Source organism: Passer montanus, unplaced genomic scaffold, assembly GCF_014805655.1.
Source record: "Passer montanus isolate IOZ18808 unplaced genomic scaffold, ASM1480565v1 scaffold40, whole genome shotgun sequence".
NCBI lineage: Eukaryota > Metazoa > Chordata > Aves > Passeriformes > Passeridae > Passer > Passer montanus.
In genome coordinates, this window is record NW_024368819.1 from 1,315,478 (window position 1) to 1,338,605 (window position 23,128).

The 23,128-nt window shown below is 37.0% G+C and overlaps 1 protein-coding gene across 1 annotated transcript in view; it reads right to left on the reverse strand.

The window, feature by feature from the left end:
• The window catches only part of LOC120506817 (WD repeat containing planar cell polarity effector), a 147,871-nt gene that overhangs the window by 64,306 nt on the left and 60,437 nt on the right, over window positions 1-23,128 (reverse strand). Inside the window, exons 8-12 of the mRNA XM_039718826.1 lie at window positions 21,625-21,739; window positions 18,240-18,373; window positions 13,809-14,000; window positions 4,613-5,222; window positions 244-432 (exon numbers count right to left, since the gene is read on the reverse strand). Coding sequence (XP_039574760.1) covers window positions 244-432; window positions 4,613-5,222; window positions 13,809-14,000; window positions 18,240-18,373; window positions 21,625-21,739 — 1,240 coding nt within the window. The remainder of the gene's footprint in view (window positions 1-243; window positions 433-4,612; window positions 5,223-13,808; window positions 14,001-18,239; window positions 18,374-21,624; window positions 21,740-23,128) is intronic.

A 23,128-nucleotide genomic window follows, 5' to 3' on the forward strand; every position in this document is an offset into this window, starting at 1 on the left:
TTACAATGTGCATTATTTTAGTGTCACTATTGATACAAACTAAATGTAGTCAATGCATTGGTCCAGATTTTATTGAAATTACTTGTCTACAATGACATGTGATTATGAGGCACCATAATCTGGCTGTCTGTGTGGAGTCTCATTACTGTCTTCTTTATACAGTCAATAAATACATAGTCATAATCCACACATGAATTACCAAGACACCACGGAAATCCATTAGAAATATAAACAGTCTCTTACCTTCTCCGGCTGGTGTAAGCTTTTGTTTAAGGAGGTGGTTGCAAATGGCACTCAGGCAGATAAAGCACCGCTGACCCATGGTGTTCCAGTTCATGGTGCTCAGGACATTAATTGCCTCCTGTATCTCATCATTACGAATGTACTGGTGGATGATTTCCTCAAGGCCCAGTTGTCCTCTTGTGAGTACACCTTTAACAAGAAATATTACAACCAGAGATAATGGGTTCATACTTTTATACAGATAATGTAAACCAGTAGCTGACTCCTTTTCAGCACAGTTAAAAATAATTGCCACAATTTAAAATTAAGTTGATGGGTTTCAGTATGAAATTTTTTATGAGATGGCGCCGTACTAGCTTGGCATACTTAGCCTGAGGGTGCTGGACAGCAGACAGAAATCATCAATGAACTTCGCACGTGGATATTGAATGAATGTAGCCAAAAGTCACCGGTGACAACACTACACAATGAAATTTGGCTTAAACAAGGTGGAATAACTTTATTTGGAGTTTATCACTATTGCAAGGTAGATAATAAATCAACTTTCACAGCGTCTCCTTCCTGTAGGGAAATAGTGCTGGACAACACTAAACCCCAGCATTTGTCTCACACAGATGTATCTTTGCACACAAGTGTAGAGCAGCTCCAATCTCAAAGCAGCTCTTACTCAATTACTCTCCATATTGCAACTGCTCTGGAACATCCTTCTAGCTTGGCAATGTTCTCTAAGTGGAGCACTTTTTCTGAGGGGATACCATAGAAGTTATCATCATCTTGATACTACAGACCTTTGAATTAAAACTGCACATGAAACCAAGAACAAGCTTGCCACAGAGATGTTTCTTGACTTGTAGATCTCAGCTTCCAAACAGAAAAGGTGACTAAAAAGCTGCAGGAAGTAATGTTATTTATTATCTCTGACTAAACAAATGACATTGTGACATTGGCCACACGCAGAATTTTAGCAACTCCTGCTCACTTTGTATTGCTCTGATAGAATACTTTTTATCAGTACTCATCCAAATATTGGAAAGAGACCAGAATTAATTTACTATTTCTCTATCTTTAAATAAAAACATAATTTTTAGGTTGTTTTTTAAAAAAAAAAAAACCCCAAACATTTTCTCTATTTATATTCTGATGTTGTTTGTTGAAACGAAACATATGGAAAAAGTTCTGATGAGAAAGGGAACAAGCTGAATTTCAATACTGGTATTAAAACCATAGGACTGGTTGGGGTAAACAAGGCCCAGTAACAGAGAAGAGCAGACCTGCTATGTATAAAACATACCTCACAAAACTTTCATAACTGTTGTGAATACTGTTTGTGATGTTAAATAAGAAGTGAGGGGAAAAAAAGGGGAGAAAAACATCTGAATACAGCTTGTGGAGAATTGCAGAGAAGAATTGCAGAGAACTTGCATATACAGAAGCGATGTTTTTGGGGAAAAACATGAATATATGTATATTCACGTTTAGTAACAGACAACTACTTAAATTTTTTTAGCATCATTAAAGAAAGGCTTTCCATTGTATTTCGCCTTATATTTGCATATATTAAAGCCTATGGACATTATGCTGGGTAACAGCCATGTTTAACTTGTTAATATCTAATAGTTATAGCAGACTTTATTCTTCCTAAATGTTTAGTGTTTTTAAAGCATTACAGCAGCTGGGCAATCTCCACATTAACCTCTCAGCAAAGATGAAAATACTTATTTTCATGTTAATTAAATACAATACTATATTTAAAATGCCTTTAGAGGCCAGCAATGCTGAACCATTGGCACCAGCACCAGGTTTGGCATTATCCAAGATCTGGGTTGACATCAATAAAAAGAAGCGGCTTTTGGAAATGAGTTTGGCATTAGACATCAAAAATATTTGCCATTAGTGTTTGAGGGTATGTTTAATATGATTTTTTCCTGAAATAAATCTGGATAGACAGCATAATGGAGATTCACAGAACTTGTCCAAAACCATAATGTAGCTGGAAGTTAAAAACATATTTGCCTATTCTCACTGACATAGTTTCTTAACTGACTTCTGTGGGAAACAATTCCAAGCCATGTGTTACTCATGGATTTTATTTCAGTCCTGAATGCCTGTCTGGGTCTTGCTGTCATGAGCCCCTAATTTTTTTGCTATAATTTATTATTGCATTTAACTAATTTATTTATTTGTTCTGCATTATTTTTAAATAGCAGAAACCTAAAAACTGAGACGGTGAAGAGGGACCTACTAATCAACACAGTGTTCCCTTGGCAGTGTGGCAAACTGAGGAGATGAAGTGTAAAGCTGAACACCAGGATGAAATAGAGAGCAGCATATTTTTGCACGGTGGACTACAAAGAGGGAGAGAGGGAAAAAGGGAGAGAGCTTTGCCTTCTTCCTAGAAGAGATTTTACAGTAATTATACAGAATGAATTTTAAAATGTGATAACTTTCAGCTGTAGAGGTCAACATCTTCCCATTTGGATGCTTGACTTCTCCTGGGTGGTGCGCTTCCAGGCAACCTGCTTGGGAAAAAGAGGTGACAGCCAACTCACTGCCTAATTGATTTAGGAACAGTGCCCAGGGAGACAGTCCAATTAAGTTTACAAGCTGGCAATTAGCAGGAAAGGCCTCTAAATCCCTGTACTGAGAGCCTGCTTGCCTTGGTAAGAACATAAATGTGCTAAAGATAGCAAGGGGAAAGCTGTGCATTCTGGAAAGCTGTTGTGAGAAAACCTCACCAGGGAGGACTGAAGAAAAGCAAGGTAGAGGTGGGTAGAGTGCCTCCTGCTCAACTCCATCCCACCAAATCAGGACAGAGATAATTTAGAGGGTTTTTCTTTTAAATGGCCAACATGCACAAAATCGTCAAATGGCTGTTATAATTAGTGTTCTGGGGTACACTGTAACTATTAAACCTGTCATTGAACTTAATGCAGTTAATTATCTCAAAATGAATGATAACCTGAAAACAGGTTTTTAAACAGTTTTCATGGATAACAGCAATAATCTGGATCAGCTCTTTTAAAACTACACAACTATAAGCCAATCCAACATCTTTTTATTACTAACATCCTATTACATAAATTTCATTTTTTGCAGTGGCACACTTGGTTAAAATTTTTTAATTCAGTCTTTCAAATTTTTAGGTCTCTGGTCATTTTTTGACAGTTTTTCCCCCACAAAAGTACATGTGTGTTTCATCAAGTAAATAAATTAAATAGATTTTTAAATCTTACTATCATCTAGGTTGTTATTTTGAGTCTTTTGGCAATTTGTTTGGGTTTGTTTTTTTAATAAAAAAGGCTTCTTCCTAATCTCAATAGCTTTATACAAAAGAATCATTAAAAACTCTCAGGAAGATCTACAGAAGTAATCCTGTTTTCTTGGACAGACAATGGGCAAAATGCTGAAATTTTCCAGGATGGCTGTCTGCCCTGCTGAAACACTGGCTTGGGAGTCAGAGGGTTTAAGCATGATTGTTTTTTTAGCTCACACAATGGGCTTGCACCACTGTAACTTGCCTGACTTGAATGAAATGAATACAGTTCTCACTGATGAGCCACTGCAGGGGTTTTATTCTTAGTTCAGCCACTGTGTAACTCTTGGAAAGCCCTTTAGCTTTTCTTTACTGCTTCTTGTTTTTCTGCTTGTAAAAGGAAGTTAGTTGTGGTTTTACTCTTTGAAAGTCTCTTCACACCTAAAAAGAGAAGTGCTATATAAATTTTAAAATTAGCATTATTACTTCTTTTATTCACAACTCCTTGAAAATTAATTGAGAGAAAAAACTTCTCTGAAGGTTATGAAAATCATTCTTCTTCTGTGGAAAGCCTTCAGAGGAAAAAAAAAAGGTGCAACTTCATATACCGAAGCCAGGAAGAACAGAATATTGGACAATATAGATCACACATGCAAAAAAAAATTTGGTAAAGAAAATAGCATTACTGTTCTATTATTAAGTATAGCTTATTTTAACTTGTTAGGGTTATTACTACAGAATGTATACAATTAGGGTTGAATACAATTAGAATGTATACAATTAGGGTTATTACTACAGAATGTATACAATATCTTAAGATTATATACTACAGATTAAATGAATTTTCCAGAGGAAAATTTGTTATACTTTATTAAAGTAGTGAAGAACATTATAGGATGCTGATCAGACAGCAGGTCGGGGTCCTATTTTATAATAGGAAAAGGTATAAAGTTATTGTGAAACATAAAGAACTCCTTGGTATCTTCAGGTATCTTTGGAGCCATTTGCTTTTAAGGCTATGGTCTCATATATTTAAAATTAGGGTGTTCCCAACCTCGTGGGATACAGATGTTTCTTTGACAACTCAAGGTTCAACAGATGTGCTCAGTAACTTACCAAGTTTAAAGTGAAGCACTCCCAAGGGTCCTTTATCAAATCTAACCAACAAAAGATCGTGAATATCCATGTTGTCAGGACTGGGAAATGCCACTGGAGGAGCAGCCCACTGGATCTGGATGAGGCTGGTGGGCACGTCACAGTGTTTACTGAATTGCAGAGTTGCCTCAGGTGAATATTCCTGTGCCAAGAGCTGAATTTTAATTGGGGACAGTGCTGTGTCAAAAAGCTGCAGCTCCCCTTGAGAGCTGCCGACCAGCAGCACGGCTCCAGAAGGGTGGTAGGTTACTACAGCAGGGAGCAGCTCTGCCTGCGCCAGCAGAGTCACTTGGCTGTAGGCTTCATACAGAACTACTGAGGAGTCTTCACAGCCCAGCACCAGCTTGTCTTCTGTCACATCCCTGCAGCAGCTGATGGCCCTGGCTCGCAGGGGGACCCTGGTGACGGCGGCGCACTGGATTCGGCTCCTGACGCACTTGTAGACGCAGCTGTCGGCCATGGGCTCCTTGGCTGCCGACACCGAGCGCTCCACAGTCAGCACCTGCTGGGGCTGCACAGAGCTGAACCTGGCATCCAGGGGCTCCCACTCCGTGCGGACGTAACTCAGCACCTGGCAAAAAGCCAAAGCCTTTTGGTACTCATTTGTAGTGATTTACTCTTAAAAATAGACTGCTGCGAATGCGCTCTCCTGTGGGGCAGTCACAAGTAGGCATTCTTGAAGTGGAGCTCTGAAATATACACTTTTAATATTTAAAAGATCAATTAATTTCATTTAAAAAACCTCTGCAATAGAGTTTGAACCATATTTGCTTGTCTGGACTTATTAACAGTTTAGCAGAACTGAAGATAAAAGAGGGAATGGTCAGTGATGGTAAGAGAAGAAAGGACTGATGTAGAAGAATAACTAATTATTCACAAGTGGCTTGGGGTAAAAATCCCAAAATTCTGGGAAAAAATCTATAGTAAATTACTCTTAGCATCAAGCATAGAGGATTTTTGATCATTTGCTTTGGGCCATGGTAACAGAAAATATTACTCTGTAGTGGTAGAAACAATGGCGTGTTAAAACAGCACCTACTATACATTGCCAGGTGAGTAGGTGTTCTTGGGTGCCATACAGTTTTAGATGCAGAAATAATGAATTTGTGACAGCAGAAAAGCAGGGACCATTACAGGGTACTTGAAAGTTAAACAAATGGGAGGAAGAACAAAAAGGCAGAATGTGATAAAAAGACAGCAGCTGGCAAAGAGCAAGAATCTGTAGTATGGAAACATGGGAATTACCCTTAAGAGGTGGAAGCAGCAGAGGAGACCAGTGGAGGTTTATGTACAGGTCTAAATGGGTTTGAACGAGAGGTACTGTACAGGATTTGAACAGGGAAACCATGAGAGAAACAACAGCTGTAAATAAGTTACAGATGAGCTTATGAAAAGATATTTCATAAAAAATAGAGAGAAAACCTGTGGCTCTAGAAGAACGAGAGTAGTGGAAGCCAGCGAGAAACTTGCTGGTGTTTGTTCATGCAGAAATAAAGAGTGAAAGGAAAATGTGAACCTGAGCTGAACCCTGCTCTCATGTATACCCACAGCAATCTCCACATTGTAAATTAAAGCTGCTGACCTGCCACAACTTTTGGAAGCCCCTTGAGTCCACGGGGTGTGAAAGCACAGAAAGGAGTAAAAAATGTGATTAAAAGGTAGAGAGAGGATGAGGAAGGAAATCTAGACATTTCAGGGTGAAAACAGAAAGGCACACATAATGTTAGAGCAATTTAAATTTGATTTCCACAGATCACAAGACCAATTGAATAAGCAGTTTAACCTTTCATCCTGTAAAGGAGAATAAGAAATTCAGGTGTTTTTTTGGCATACTACCCATTACTTCTAAAGTAACTGATAAATTTTTAAACAAGATTTTTGGGAAGTTGATCAGACTGATTAGGATATTTTGTTCTGACAGTTTACTTATTTTGTCCGCAAAAGGGCTTCTCAATCAAAAGAATGAAAAAAGGGATTATTGCAATGCTCTGGCTGGAAACCAGATGACAGTTAATACAAAAATCTTTGCTACTTTTAAATGAGTAGCTAGGGACATGCAAAGAATCACTTAATGCAAAAGCACCTGCTGCAGAAGCCAATGCATTTAACCTGTGAAAACCACATCAACCAATCTCAACAGAGATCCATGACAATATGTGTCAAAGAGGAAATAAAAGATTACATTACTTTTCTAGTCTGAAAAACACTTTCTCACCTCAACCATTCCCTCACCAATGGCTTAGCCTCTGCAACAAGTCATTTTATGCCCACAAAACCTTGCAGTGGCCACTGTGCAGATGTTAGAACTGCTGAAGTGTGTTTATTAGGGTGTTAAATTGCATAGCAAGGAAACTCCCAAAAGAGGTTATTGCGGACAAAGGATTACTGTGACCACAGAGTTCTCTAACCCCAAATGAAGACAAAGAGGTGTTACTGTTTGTTCTGCAGTTTTCCCTAGGAGTATGTATAGAGACCCAGGCAGCTCCTTTCAAATGTGTGAAACAGAAATCTTGCCCAAGCAAGTCTTCAAAGCTTCCACAACTTCAGTGAAATGAGCCTTGAGGCTTTCTTGGACTCACTTTTCTGTCTTCCTCTGGGAAGTTTCAATGTACTGCATTATTCTGCTACATATTTTGACCCCAAACCAGGATTTTTCTCAGGACAACTCTTCAAAAGCTCCAAGAAAGTCATGAAGATCCTCAAAATAATCAGGCCTATGAGAGATGAGAGCCTGAAAGCTCTCATCAAATTAAATTAAATTCTGAAGAGAGACTGGCCTTGAAGGTTAAGGCAATAGACAAGAAAATATGTGAAACATGGATTTTACAACTCCATAGGAGTGACTGGAGGAAACCAGCAATGGAAATAGTCACAGAAAAATAAATGTTGCCATATGATTCTTTGAGAGTCAGCAAGGGAACTGCAACCAATTCATCATTTTGTCCTGCCTTCTTAGAGCAAAAGTAGGACAAAATGATGATCACTACCTAGAGGAAGTAAATCACTTACCAAAGGAAGTAAAATCTTCCATTTTGGAAGATTAATCTAATGAGTCTTGAGATGAGAAGCTTCCTAGTTTCACATAGTTTTGAGAGCAAATCCTTGAAATGAAGTCTAGGGTAGGTCTGGTTGCTGGATATAACACAATTCTTAACCAGGAAAAAGTTCCTGCAAGGAGAGAAACTCTCTGTTGCCTTTCAAAACATAAGGTTTGGCATAATGTTTAAACACATAAGGCTTAAAGGAAACCTTTCTAGACACTGCTGTTCAAATTCTGGCTGAAAACAAGAGAATCATTTCTCCCCAAATTGGAACAGATAAGCTGCTTCTCATGCATCAGTGGCCTCATGTGCCTCTTGCAGGAAGAGAACCAAGCCGAGAGACCTCTTTGTTCTGCCTCCCAGTTCTGCTGAATGTATCTGGTATTCAGCATTCTGAAGGGGAAAAATGAATATTCTCTTCCATCTGAGAGGGAAGATTTGGGTTTCTCTGTCAGAAATTAGTTTTATTATTCATTCTCATGCCACTAACTCAATAATTAAAACAGAGAGACACACAACTACAGAAAGATAATAATGCTTTTGAAAGATAAGTCTAATAATCAAAACTTTTTTTTTCTTTTCCCCAAGAAGATGGTATTCTGTCAACTGTTTTCCTATCTGGTAAATAGACACATGGTAGTGAATGTAGTGCATATAGTTCTTTAGCTTTCCATTTAAAGGAATACACTGAGATTCCTTCCTGATGAGAAGCAGTTTTCTGGAACCCTAAAAGGTGACATTAAATCACTTAACAAAACATTTTCTTATGGAATGGGAAAGCAAAAGCAGGAGGAGTTTCCTCAGCAATGGGTAGAACAAATGTCAGATTTGTGGAGGAGGGGACAGGGCAGTGGGTCTGAAAAGACAGAGCTGCAATATTACAAGGCAGGGTGTACAGTCCATTCAATGTTCAATGATTCCCAAAAATCTTGGACTAAGCACTTAGCCTTGGATTTCAAGAAAAGACTTCTGGAATTATTTTGCATGAAGTAAAACCAATTACTTTCTTTAAAATAAATACATGAATTAAAAAAATTAAAAGTTTTATGACATGAATGTTACAAAAATACAGTACATTCATTTAAATACTGTCCATGTAATTTATACATATTTCCTTTATTAATGTAGCAATCATGCACCACTACAGCACATTTATATTTATATTACAGTACTGCCTTGGACTCTGCTTCAGTTCATCAGCAGGATAAGGGATGCTATGCATGCCAGGTTCCCAAATCCTAGAGCCAGGAATCATAACACTCCAAGTAAAGGAATCTGTTCATCTTTGTAAATAAGAGGCCTGCTATGCTATTTAAAACACTCTCTTTCATTTTATGTTTGAGAGAAATAATAGTGCTAGCTTGTGTGGGCAGTATCACTCTTCTCAGTGAAATTTTTTGAACACTTAAAATTGAAGTATTTTGCATAGAGTGCTGGGAAAGGATAAAGTCTACAAAGCAAAACAAGTAAGAGTTTTAACCAGTAGTTCTTAAGCAGAAAATTGGCTTACCAGGCAGATGAAAAAAAGAAAACAAAAGAAACAGAGAAACAAGCTTGCTGTGACTGAACTGTGTGTCTTTCAGATGAGAAAAGAATGTTTGATTTATTTTATGGATGTTAAAAAAGTGCTTATTTAATTTCACACAGTGAGGTTCCAAATAGCAACAAACATTTTAATTAGAAATGCAGAGTGAGAAGTGTGGTGCACACCAGAGTAAAATAGTTTTAAATATGGCCTAGTGAAGTTGAAAGGGAAAAAATCACCCTATTTTAAAACATTTCTGAATAAAAATTAAAAGCTCCTACTCTAGGTTACTTATTTGGCTTCATTGTATCTACAGACCTACATGCAATCTTATTATTTAGATCTCCAGTCAACGCTTATTCTTATTTTCTTTCAAAATTTATCATCATCATCATCTTTATCCTGTATTATTCATTGAACTTCTAACCCAATGTGACACTGAGGATTTCCCATTCTTTGCTGTATGTGTGTGAGAGGTATTTCAGCCATTCAGACACACAGGGTAGATGTTTTTCTGAGCACTCCAGTAACTGTAGGACAGCTCACACAGAAAAGATCTGCTGTGCTTATTTCACAAATCCGAGGCACAATATGAAAGCAATAACTATTAAATATTATCTCTTGGGAGAAAGAAAAATAATATTCTCTCTCAGGGAAATTATTTTTTCCACAAGATTGAAGTATAATTTCAGTCATTCCCACTAGCACTAAATGGAGTGAAAATAAGAATGGTGAAGACAAATGCAAAGTGCTGCAATAACTGTGCCCTGGCATCAGCATCTCCTGTTAATTTGTGTTTGCAAAATAAAGTTCATGTTGATTTTAACACGACTTTCTCCCAAAGCATTTAATCCAAAGATGATTTCACATCAGATCCTATTCATTCATAGCAAATTGTCTGAAATAATTTCTGGAAGATTCCTCTCCTGGTTTTGAAATCAAAACACCAGCATTATCTCCACAGGGATACAATTTAAATAACATTCTTTGATTGTTTGTACTTTAAGGTTAAAAAAACCCAACAAACCCCAAACAAAATAAACCAAACAAACCTCCAGTAATTAAATAAATAAATTAGAGAATGGGTGAGTTTACTGGAGGAAACCCATGCATACAGGAAAGCAGACAAAGGTCCAACAGACAAACCCTCCTGCAGCAACATGCATTGCACACGGAAGCACGCTACAGAGAAAAGCACTTTCGTTTCTTCAAGGGACAATTCTTCACCATATCTTACAGCATTCAACACAGTAAACACCCATCTCAGCAAAAAAAATCAGTAAAATAAGTCAAGATTTGTGAGGAAAAAGTTATTTCTGTTTGTAGAGGAATAGAGGTTACCTGTAGCCTTAATAGTAGTAAATGCTAAAAATAAAAAGCCACGTGGCAAAATTCAAATCAAATTTCTCGTGTATTTAAAAAGTAAAATGTATTTCCTTCCCTGGATTGAGAAGCTGCTGCAGTACACAATGCCCCAAACACTCCTCATGCAGTGTGAATCATCCCAACACAGAACGTGTAGTTACAGGTGATGATCATGATGAGAGCTTGAGCTGTCTCATCCCAGAGCTATTCCTGTCCTCATCCTAATAAGCACTCTTCTGCTGGGCAGCCAGGATCACTCAGAAAATTCTTCCAGGCAGGAAGCAGTACCATGTAAGTGCCCATTTGCCTTTGCTCTGCCCCAGCAGCAGGAGTGGCAGCAGCTGGCAGGTTGTTTTGTGGTTTCTGTAAGTCAGCACTGAGGTGATGGCTGTGGTGAGCACCCACTCATTTCCTTGGGCTTGGTTTCATAAACCCAACATGCCAAACAGCTCTTTATGGTCATGTTGTTCAGCAATTTCTGTTTTTCTCCTGATTCTAGATAATAATGCTATTCTATCCAGCTGATGCTACTATTTCCAAGGAAAATGTTGGTGGTATTACTTTACTATACTTGATTTTGATAAATGCTCTAAACTGAGTAAGTTCACACTTCTAATTCTTCTTATATTGATAATAGTCTTTCACTGAGAGTAAATTAATATTACTGGCCAAATATGATAAATATGGATTTCCTTTCATGAATAACAATGGCATGTCCAGTTCTTTTTTCAAATCTATACCTGAGGAATACTACAATGGCAAGGGATTAGAGGAAAAGAAAGGCAAATAAGCATGATTACAGAACCACTGCCTTTTGTGGTATCTGACCTAGACAGTAACTGTTTACAAGCTGTCTGGAAATGGTAACTATGCTTTTTTTCACATATAAGCTATCAAATGTCCTTCAGAAGTTAAAGATGTTAAGTTAAAGTTTCTCTTCAAGACTGTAGGGGAAAAATGCACCTCAGTTAAATGTAGACTGGAGGCTGATGCTAATTCTAGAATGTCTGGGTTATGATATTCTCCCATCCATGCACAGGAATTTAATCCCTGCCCATAAGGAACTCTATAGAAATCAAACAAAAGACCTCAGCAAACAGCACCATGGGTGACTCATCATGGACACATAGGCTAAGTGTACAGGCAGAGTGACCTGAGCCTTCCTGAGCATCCAAGAGCTGAATACTTGGGACAGCCTAACTGACAAACAGCAAGACAGTTTGTTACACATATATGACTTAGCTTTCCATTGCCCTGGCATAGCGCTTGGTATTTCATTGATGAATACAGGAAAAGAAATTTCATCTGAAGATCTAAGAATTAAAACGGAAAAGTACAGGCAAAGAATCAGAAAATGGAAAGCAACTGAACAGTCAAACTTGGCAGTACTGCTTTTAAAAAGAAGTTTCTTATATTTCTGTTACAATATGGGCCAAATTAAAATTGTTATGATCTTAAGCCTAAAGCCTCAGAGAATGTTTATTATCACTATTGTGTAAAACACCAGTGATGTGCTTGAGACTATACCAGAGTTTAAACCAGAAAAGGATAAAACAAGATGTATTGAAAGATGCAGGGAAATGCTGTGACTTGGAAATCTCCCTAAAAACATATTAAATGAAACATAGAGAGCTTTAAACTGATAGGGTGGTTTCTGTTAATTTCTTAAAAGAAAAGAGTCTCTAAAAACCATCTCAGGAAACCGAGACTGCAAACTGCTATGGTGGCAATATGGAGATTTCTGGAAGACATGGGAAAGAATAAAATAGGCCTGGGAATGTTGTCCTGCAGAAATCATGGTAAAAATAAGGTCTGAAATGTTAGTAGGATGAAGTTTCATAATAACTGGCACAGGGCTGGAAAAGCTTACAAAGAACAGCCTCACATTTTAGCTCCCAGAGTAATTTTTTCTGTATGATTTGGCATAGCTGCAGGGGGAATGGAGAACTGCAGGTGTAGATCAGGCAGAGGAGAGAGATGAGTCAAAGATGACCGCAAGTGGAGAGAGGTCAATTGAAAAGAAGTAAAGAAGGCAGAGCTGGAGGTAATTTAAACTTCAATTCTACAGTGACTAATGACAGAAATAAGAAAAGAAAAGCTGTCTCAGCTACCTTTTCTCTTCACTTTCAATAGGTAGAAAATCCCAAGGGAAAAGAATCTCACTTAAATTAATATTAGTTATCAAAGTAATAGTTTCAAGACATTAAAACATTTACATCTTCCCTAATTAAAGAGAGGAGGATGCTGTTTGTAAAAGTAGCTTATTTTTAAATGTTACTTAGGGGTTTTCCCTACAGGGAAATAGTCCGCAATAGCTAATCCAGAACAACTATTCCACAGCTGATCCTCGAGTTTGTGCTCTTCTCCCACAGTCAGTGCCTTTTTAGTCCATATTAGAAGTGGGTAAAGATAAACTAAAAATAAAATTCCAAATAGAGAAGCATCTATACAAGATGTTTGTCCAGAAAAGCTTTTATATTTTAAATTCAGACTCCAGATCTTTCAGAGTATGCTCAGATAGCTTCATTTTAATATTTCTACCTAACCAAACAAATTGGAGTCAAATATTCTTAAACACATTAATCAAAAATTAAATAATTGAAATTAAAACATCTGCCTATAAATGTAAGCTAAGCATGTGTCAGGAGGGGGGGTCAACTTGTAGCTTTGTCCTAACTTACAGCTTACATTCCCACCTGTAGATGGTGTGTTTTAACTTTTCCTTTGAGAAAAATATCAGCCCCTCATTTGACCAATACTCATAACAAAACTTTAACCACCATCTGGGCACAGTTAATATTTTATGAAAAACACTTGAAAGAGATGCAAATTGTCTATCAGTTAACATTGCAGACAATGTAAAATAATTGCAACAGACATACATGCAACAGTTACAATTCTAATTAATTTTGGAGTTTTCTAATAGAACTCTGACACTTCTATTTTCAGTGTCAGCAGCACCAAAGCTATTTCATGAAAAAGACCTAATTTCCTGGCTACATTTCTCAGGTTGACAGTTTTGATGTGAAAATAATAAACAAAGTAAATAAGGTGCTTTTCTGTTAAATAACAAACCTTTGTTTTTACTACTAGAATGGCTGATTTTCCTGTCTTATATTTTAATCGTATTTGTTCTTTATATCTATTTGAATATGCATTTAAGATGAGTAGCTCTTTCTTCAGCAAATTCAAAAAAATAATGTAACAAGACGGTTCATCACTTTACCTCCAATTTGCCATGTGCACAGCCTAATAGCAATAGGTTGGCTCTGTCCCTCTGACAGGAAATAGGAGACCAAGGCCATGCTCCATCACTGGTTGCTGACCACCAGCAAATGACCAGATCTTGCATACAGTTTATTGCCAGGTGACGTTTCATCCTTCTACCTTCTGGTCCAAGTATATCAACATAAGAAATCTGAGGGAAGAAAAAAATGCAGGAAATGTTGGAGGTGATAAAATAGCATGGTAGGAGCAAATGGGAGGAATTACTTTGGACGTGTGAGAAAGAATGTATATATACACAGAGCTCTGCGTACATATATCTTCATAGAGGCTGTCTGTAAACGTGAAAAATATCTCCTCAGACAGAAAGACATGCTCACTCTTTTATCTGTGGGGAGGGGATTGGGATGGAAAGGAATATGAGTTAAGAAGGAATTTACTGCAATGACTCCAATCAATACCAAAATGTACAGTCATGGTTGCTTGACAGCATCGACCTCCACACAGGATTTAAGCTTAGCCATATTAAATGACAAGTTCTGCAAAGCTGACCACGGAGCTAAACACTAAGGCTAGTGTTTAAGACATAATCAAATATTAAATATATTCTACAGTATTTGAGCAAACATATATCTTTCTTCTTCCCTCCCAAATTAAGGGATGGAAACACAAACATCCGCTTTGCAAAAGAACATATACTTTTCTGCATAATGTGGATGAGCTACAGCATCATGCGTAAAGTTTATGCAGCTCTTGAGAATTGTGCCTCTTTCTCAGGAAGGATTTGTGGAATTTATTATTCAAACTCTGTTATTTGGAGCATGGTTATTTGAAAACATGAGCAGTGCACCATCTGGGTGACACATGCCAAGGAAATATAGATTGCACCGCATTTCTGCTTAAGGAATTAATGGAAGGTTGATAGCTAGGGGAAAAAAAAACTATCTTGCCATTGCTGGTCAGCAATAATCGAACCACTTTCTGGGGATTAAGCGCATGGCTAAGCCTACTGGACCAGACACTAGCAAAGGGCAGGGGGTCTTCTTATCAGAGAAATGCTTCTGGAGCCAGTCTCACTACATGACAGATTGCTTTCATATTCCTGTCTGCAAGGCAACAAAGGCTGGCAGTAATGCGATAATGCCAGAGTGCAATGGGTGTTAAGAACCCGTTGCATTTATGTATTGTATTTAGTAAATAATCAGGCTCATCCAAATTGTGATCTCAGCTCTCAACCAAGGCCATTAAAATCAAGGTTAATGCTTTAATAATCCTTTGCTGTTTTTTATATGGTCAAAAAGAACCCTTTTCTATTTGCATGGTCATAATATTATTGACCTCTTCATCCCATGAATACACATAAAAAGGAACTGAAATCAAAGTAATTACCAATGTTGTTCTCTCATGGTAAACATTTAACTCCTTGTTTTGTCTCCTTCAGTAAATTGAAATGGACTTAAACAGACAGGAAAAACTTGGAAAAGGTCAATATTTTCAGAATATCCTGTGTTTTACTGGTCAAAATATTTTCAGGGGTAAAGATAAAATATACACAATAGTTAAGAGGTAGCTGCTACTTGAATTAGAATAGCTAATTTGGTGACAACACAATTAGGCTGGAAAAGCACAAATACTTCCACGAGTATCGATTAGTCCTCTATTGTAGTGTTAACTGTTCATAACAATCAGACATGTCATAACAGCCACAAATCTTTGTTGACCTTTATGTCTTGCATTAGACATGTCACTCTCAAACATGAACTCATGTCACTGAGAAAACGTAAATAATAACAGTTGGTTTTCTATTTTGCTGGTCATGAAGACTGTAGTGATTCATATAGTAATTGTTTATTGTTTCAAAGTGCAAATACAATTCAAGGTGGTATCAATTAGAAAGTAAGAGCATAGGGAGATTAATTCATTAATTTAGGTATGCATTGCATAAAAAACTCGACTTTTGGATAAATATCAAACTGTGAGGAGGAAAGCATGGTTGACTTGATCTTATTATTTACAGAACTCTGGCAGTCCAGCACTGCTGCCAATTTTGCCCACCATGAGCCTGGAAACTGAACAATGTGAGGTTACTTATCATTACAATGATAATATGACAGAAATTTAATTATATCATTACAAACACTTTCCTCATTGTAGAAATGGGACTGTAAACCAAATACTACATTTCTCAAGACTATGCCAAAAGTCAGAGGCAGAAATGAAGGTTACAATCAAATTTCCTGAATCTTGGCTTCAGATTTTAATCCTGTGTTAGTTCTATAACAGTGCACACTACCTCTTTCATCCAATTTCTCTTGAACAAAACCCCAACTCTAAAGAACCTTTTTTTCCCCTAAACCCACAACATTTGTTGTTGTTACATATTGTTACATACAATTACAAGTTTGCAGAGTTGCAATTGAGGACCATCTTATTTTTCTACTGAGTGACACTACTGCTATGTCTGTGATCTTCCAGCTTTTGAGGTTTGACCAAAATCAGCCATGAAGAACAGTAAATCAATGCAGAGAGCTGACACAATATTATTGCAGAAGTGAATAATATTTTCTGCAGTGTCACACTGGTGCAATTCTGAAGATAATAAAAATTATATTTAGCTGCCTAACTAGCAAGCCTCACACAAAAGAACATTCAATTAAAAAATGCAAATGCCTTTTTTTGGCTGGTGGAGAAATGTTCCATAGTGATTCCCACTGATTTCAAGAGAAAGCAGAGTTAATGTTGAGCATGGAGGTGTTTTGAGAAGCTCAGCTGTGTCAGCAAAGAACTGAACTTAACAACCCTATTAAGGAGTGCAGCAGACACTTCTGGTTTTTCTAAACATTAAATCAGGAGCTGTGGCCCTCACACTTCAATGACAAAGGCAGTTCACCACAGCTTCTTCGTTAAACTTTAGTGCTATTAAGAAAAAAGCCCCACCACACACCAGGCTTGCTCCCAAAGCACAGCCTCAATGAACACCACAGGCCAGGCACAAGGCACAGCATTTTAAAGTAAAGTATGTATCAGCTCAGTTCCCAGTGAACAGTGAACTGTCTCAAATCCACGTTATAGAGGTTGGATCAATCTTGCAAACACAAGCCATTGCTGAAAAGAAGCCCTGAACTGAAACAGCCTGGAAAATGTATTAGATATTAATCCTAGCAGAAAGTATTTCTACCAAGCAAGTTAAAACACATTATGGCAAAACTTAAATTAAACATATCCTTAAAGAGCTTGCCTTGCAGATGCAAGCTCCCTTATGTGAGGAAGTAAATTACTGAAGGGTTGTCAAGGGGAAAATATTTGCTAGCACAAGATTGTTTTCTTTAATGTTTATCCAGTCTGAAATAAATACAAACTCTCTCTTTTGCTCACAACATCTTGCTGCGTTTCCTGGGAAAAGGCTTGACCCTTCTTCATTCTTGCAGTGAACTAGATGCAGCCCCTTCCCTGCTTCAACTGTTCAAAGTTAATTGCCTTGGCTGATTATTTTTTCATATTGCTGTAGCACCAAATACTTCCACCTAAGGAAGTGGTGTCCTGATGCCAAAGGGCTTATGATTCAAATAAGTTACATCTACCCAGCCCAATCCATCGTGAGATGAGCTGGTTTCCACTGATCTCCAGACTGGGCAGTTTAAAGCTCAGCTCAGCTCTGTCTAGGCTACCTTTCCACTGCTGATGTCACTGTAGTGAAGACACATCCCCACAAAAAAGGCTGCAAAAGGACTATTTAAATCTTCACTGTGTAACTAGTAAATTGAGACACTGAGGCACCAAGTCACTTGCATAACGTCACACACATAGCTGGCCAGTGGTGAGAAGCTCAGCTTCTATATCTTGATTCCTTACTCAGTGGCTTAATGCTAAAAGCAACTGTCCCAACAACACCATTAATGTAACTAGTGGGGAAATAAGGATTTCTGCAAAGAATTACAAAAGTCTTGGACCTCAGACAGATGACTGAATTATCAGAGCTTCATGTGTTTGTGTCTATCAGCTGAGACACCATGTGAGTTGTCAGCCCACAACACACAAGAGGTAAAACACATTAACTTAAATCTTTTACAGTACGGTTTACCATTACAGACTTTGCTTCATGCTTGTTAGATGCCAAGAATGTGCCAAGGGTCACTTACTGCTGCTCAATGAACACAAGGTAATCCGTCAAGCAGGGGTAACTCAAATGTGTGTCTGAGCCTGAAAATAAACACAGTAAAAATCTGGATCCCTTGGCACAATATTTTAACTCTTTAACTCAGAATGCCATTCTAATTTTTTGACTTCTCAGTAACCGCCATTTTTGGAATTTGAGCTGCTCTGGTCAATTATATTAAGGTTTGCAATTTTGTGGCTACACAATATCAGTGAATACCAGTGATACATGATGTATAATTCCTGCAATATTTGCAGTCACCATTAGCAGCTATACCTTAAAGTCCAAAGAAGAGAGTTTTTCCAGTCTCTTGTTTACATCGGAAGAATCCATTGTCTTCGTAAACTGAATAAAGCAGAGTTGGTTATGGTCCTCAAATGACAAGATGATGAAATTGTCTGTAAGAACAGCTGAAAAAACCCAAATAAAAATTGTCAGCACTGTAATACCTGTCTCTAGGAACAAACAAAGTAGTGAACCCTCCACTGAGATGCTGCAAAAAGCAATTTTTTTTCAAGACAGTGCCTTAAATATCACACTGAAAGCCCTGTAAAGTCCTAAAACTTATCAGTGTGTCATCCTGTCAGCACCTTCTTGGAAATGAGAAATAAAGCCTATGGAATACTCTGATTACATACACCTGAATAAATTATCTCATACCAAAATGCCACTACATTCAAATATACATTTTATGCCCTTCCACATTAATTTTCATCTCAGTATTCAGCCTTCAGTAGTGTTTTTTTTTCTTATGGTTGCATCCACCAGTATTTTGCAAATGGACCTCATATAGCTCAGCTTGTGTTAAGGGTGATGAATGCAAATGAGTACTTGAGGTGTATCTGGTATTTTGACATTGCAAGGTTCCTGGTGCTGCTGCAGACACCGAGGAGGCTGGAACATGCAGGACAAGGCTTTAGAGGAGTTATGAATTCACTGAAAGCTTCACACAGGGGTACCCAAACAATACAAGTAATCAAGATGGAAGAGACTCCCTTGGAGTCTGGAAAAGCTCAGTGGAATCCTCACTGTTACCATAAGAGGGTGCTAGACCAAATTAGTTCAATATAAAAGTGATTAATCTGTCAATGACAATTACTTAGAAAATGGTATTGAGAACTTTTCCCAAGAGTTATCCAGTTATTCAAGCAGCACCCACAGCTGAAGAGATGCCTGAGTGTGAAATGAGTCATTGGGGTAAGTAGTACCAGATCACTGATGGTTTGAAATGAAGCTGTGCTCAGACTGTAAACTCAGAAACCACTCCTAAAAGGAAAATGCCAATTAAAGTGGAACCAGATTTAGAAACAAACACACAACCCTCTGTGGAACAACCTCTGAAAAAGAAATTTTAAAAAATACAATTTATTACTTATATCCCAGATTCTTAAATCTAAATTTTACATATCCTTAAGTAGATTGACAGTATAGTCTTACATATATGTAAAACTAGCTACTGAGCTTTGCTTTTCTATAGTCTGATTTATAACCACTTGCATTTTCCAACAGTCATGTCCTGGCACAACTCTGAAGTATCTGGTATGCAAATGCTAAAGGGTAGGGTTTAGAGCCAAATAATTGCCTTTGAAATGTAACATTAACACTAGCTTTTTTGGAAAAAGAAAAAAAAAGGTGATAAAGCATCTGATAAGGTGATTCAGAAGGTATAACTGAGATCCTGCAAACACATGAAATTTGAAAACCACCGAATATGGTATCCTCAATATGCATGCACACAGTTAAAATATTTTGATGTCCTCACAGACACAGTTTGCATTAAAGATGAGCTGCAGCACACCTCAGATGCTGATGAAATTTTGCCTATAAATAATAAGAATCAGGAGGACTTTCTTAGATACAGAAGGATTATAAAAACTGTAGTAATTCTGTATTTTGTGCACACAATCTGACCTTTATTCCAAATGTTAAGAAGACAGGCTACTCCAAATGAGAATTACAAAATTTCATAAGTACTTCTGGCAGATTGTAACCCATATCCATTTCTACATATACACAATTGCTGAAGTAAGAACTATTATTTTTATACAAGCTTGTGCTAAATGTAGAATTTCTCTTGGCCAGCTTTATAATCACAACCCTAACTTGAAGCCAGATTTGGAAAGATGTGCTGTTTCTTTGAATTAAAATTAATTTCCTCTAGGACAACATTATCTCATGTTTCTCATGCAACGATGGTTCAGTGTAAAAGTTTGTATTTTGAGCACTATTTGTATGGGTAACAAAAGCATCTTCTTTTATTGTTCCTGAAAAATAAAAAGTGTATTGTAATGAAAGTTATTGAGTGGTTTGCTTTTACTGAACAGAGGCAGTTTTATTTCACCTACAGACTTGTCTGTTAGCAAACATGGAGGTTTAAGGAAATCCTGCATATGTGAAAACAAGGACAAAACATTATATAATGTTATTTATGTAATAAATATACGTATTATAATGTAATAAAACATATTTCTTGCTTTATTGTTGTTTTAGCTGTAAGCTCATTTAGTTAGCAGTATTTTCTGAACAAGTGCTTCTATGACATATTAAGCCAAATATACGTTAAAGACAAAGTATTCAAAATAATTTCCACAAACTACTTTAATTTAGGAATAACCTTAGATTCTATGCTTTCCTATTTTTTGTCACCTGAAATTAGGAAATCATCCCCCCAGAAACAGAGTGCAAAAAATCACAGATGGAATTAGAAGTCCAGTCATTAAGCTGGAGAGTGAAAAAAGGAAGACAAAATAGTAAATGTGTTCTATTCTCTCAGTGTAATTAGTTAATAAAAAATGAGGTCTGGCTTAAATTTTTTTAATAAGTTAAGATTCTACAAATATAGTTATATCAATATTAATTTTCAAGACTAAACTACCATACATAAGATCAGTGAGACACAGTATTGGAGTTTCTTAAAACCTAGACCAACATTCAATAGATGCCTGGGTAGAGAGAAAATTAAACCATTAAAGATCAAACCTGAACTAAGTGCATATTCTTACTAGAAGGACATAATGTGGGTTTACTCTTAAAAAATTTGGAAGGTAGTGCACATGTAATATGGCTTACACCAAAATTTCATACTCCTGTTTCTGCAGAAGCCAAGATAGCAGTTGATTTCTCAATATTATGAGTCATATCATAAAGCTATGGAAAACAGAGACACTTTTGTAAGTTTTCTTCTGCATTAAATGAAAAGTTAATTTTTAGCAGCCACTAGTTAATAACAATAGGGAGATTCTGGGTATCAAGAAACTAAATCAGAACACCTCCACATAACTAATGTTATCCAGCCTATTTTAATAACAACTTTAATAATAACTATCCCATGCAATTATTCAATTGGCTAATGTTTGGTTCTGTCCCATTTTCCCGCTTACGAAATAAACATGACACGTTCAAATGGCATGCTCACAGTGATTACAGTGTGTAAGAAACGGGCTTTTAGAAACCCATGCAGCATTTGACAAGCCTGAAAACTTTGATGTTAAATATTATTCTTAAAGTGCTCTTAGTCCTGAGGGTTGTAACTATAGCATTACATGCAATTACTTGTTGTGTTTGCAAGTCCCCAGTGGCAATAATTAGTCTACCTGTTGACATACTGTTTCTCTACTCTATTGTTAATGCAGGCAATTGATTTGCACATGGGTGTAATTACCATCACTGATGGTGTCGGAGATGAGCTTCCCCACCAGGGTCCTGTCAATCACCACCTTCTCCAGCTGTGGCCCAGAAAGGCTTAGGGACACCAAAATACCTGAGTGAAAGAGGAGCTGAATCCAAAGAGTGAGAAAACAAGACATCAAAAATCATGAATAAAGTGAAATGTTCCAAGGTACATATTAGCAGCCGTCCATTACGTAGTAATCTAATTTTCAAAATTGCAAAAATGAATTATCATTGATGTGAAGACGTCTTATAATGGCTTTGAAAGCTTTTTCAATGAAAGAGATGTAACACAACACTGAATTATAAGGGTACAAGAACTACAATTGCTGAGCACTTGAAGAAGTAGCTAAGTCCCCAAATGTTACATAAAATATACTGAATTTTTCTGTTAAAAACAGAGATGAAAAATCTGTTTTGAAAAAGGGAAGGAATTACATTGATCACTCTATCATCCATAGACCTGATATTTTCTGTATAAAGTAACTGCATAGCCTGCATGGAAAAAAACATAAAGTAGGGTTTAATATAATTCTATGTTATTATCACAAATTAAAAACAGCAGCTTTTTTCTGTTCTTGTTATTTCTGATCATTCATATATTGTTTAAATAAATAATTGTGCTCTACCACAGAGGTAGCTGTGAGCTCCCAATAAATCCATTCACTGGCTGACATAACATTTTAAATATCTCTCTTAGAAAGAAAGAATTTAAGCTATTGGACAGAGTTATTTCAGAGTTAATTGAATATTCATGCCTAATTAATTTAAATTAAATTATACATATAATCTCGAAGACTATAAGTATTTATCAGCCCCTTCTTATGCAATATGAGAGAATGCTCAGTGGGAGGAGTTATGAAAAACATTTATTTTTGCATAATTAAACCATTAGTCATTTTCTGAAGGCAACTACTACAGCACAAGATAGAGCCCGTAAAAGGAATTCTCTGTGGAAAGACCTCTGCAAACAAGTCTAGAGGGTCCACCAAAGGCCAGGAATCTGGGACTCCAGCTCTTACTTCTACCTAACAGTAGATTTTTAAAGAAATCCCTGTGCTTTTAGAAAACTTAGCTACTAAAGAAACACTTGTTCTTGCATGAAAATTTGGCAGAAAAAATATCCCTGTTTGTTCTGTGCTGGAGCTGTGAGACAAACATGATATAATCTTTAGAATTTTCTTGCAGTGAAATCCACTGGATTGTATAATAAATAAAAATTATGGGGGACAGAAATTGGGCATGTCCCTTATGCAGTGCTCTGCTCCCAATAATTAGTTATGGAAATTCTCCTTTATGCATATTTTGCTATATTACTATACCTCTGTGCTCTCCAAAGAACAGAACAAGTTGCATTTAAACAAATTATTTTCCTGCCCTAACACCTTTAACCAACATGTTTAACAAACAAATTCTAGTGACATGTGAAGTGGAAACAAATAAAACCCTGTGATGTGAAATGAATTTCTAAGAACAAATGATCAATTCCCATCCTG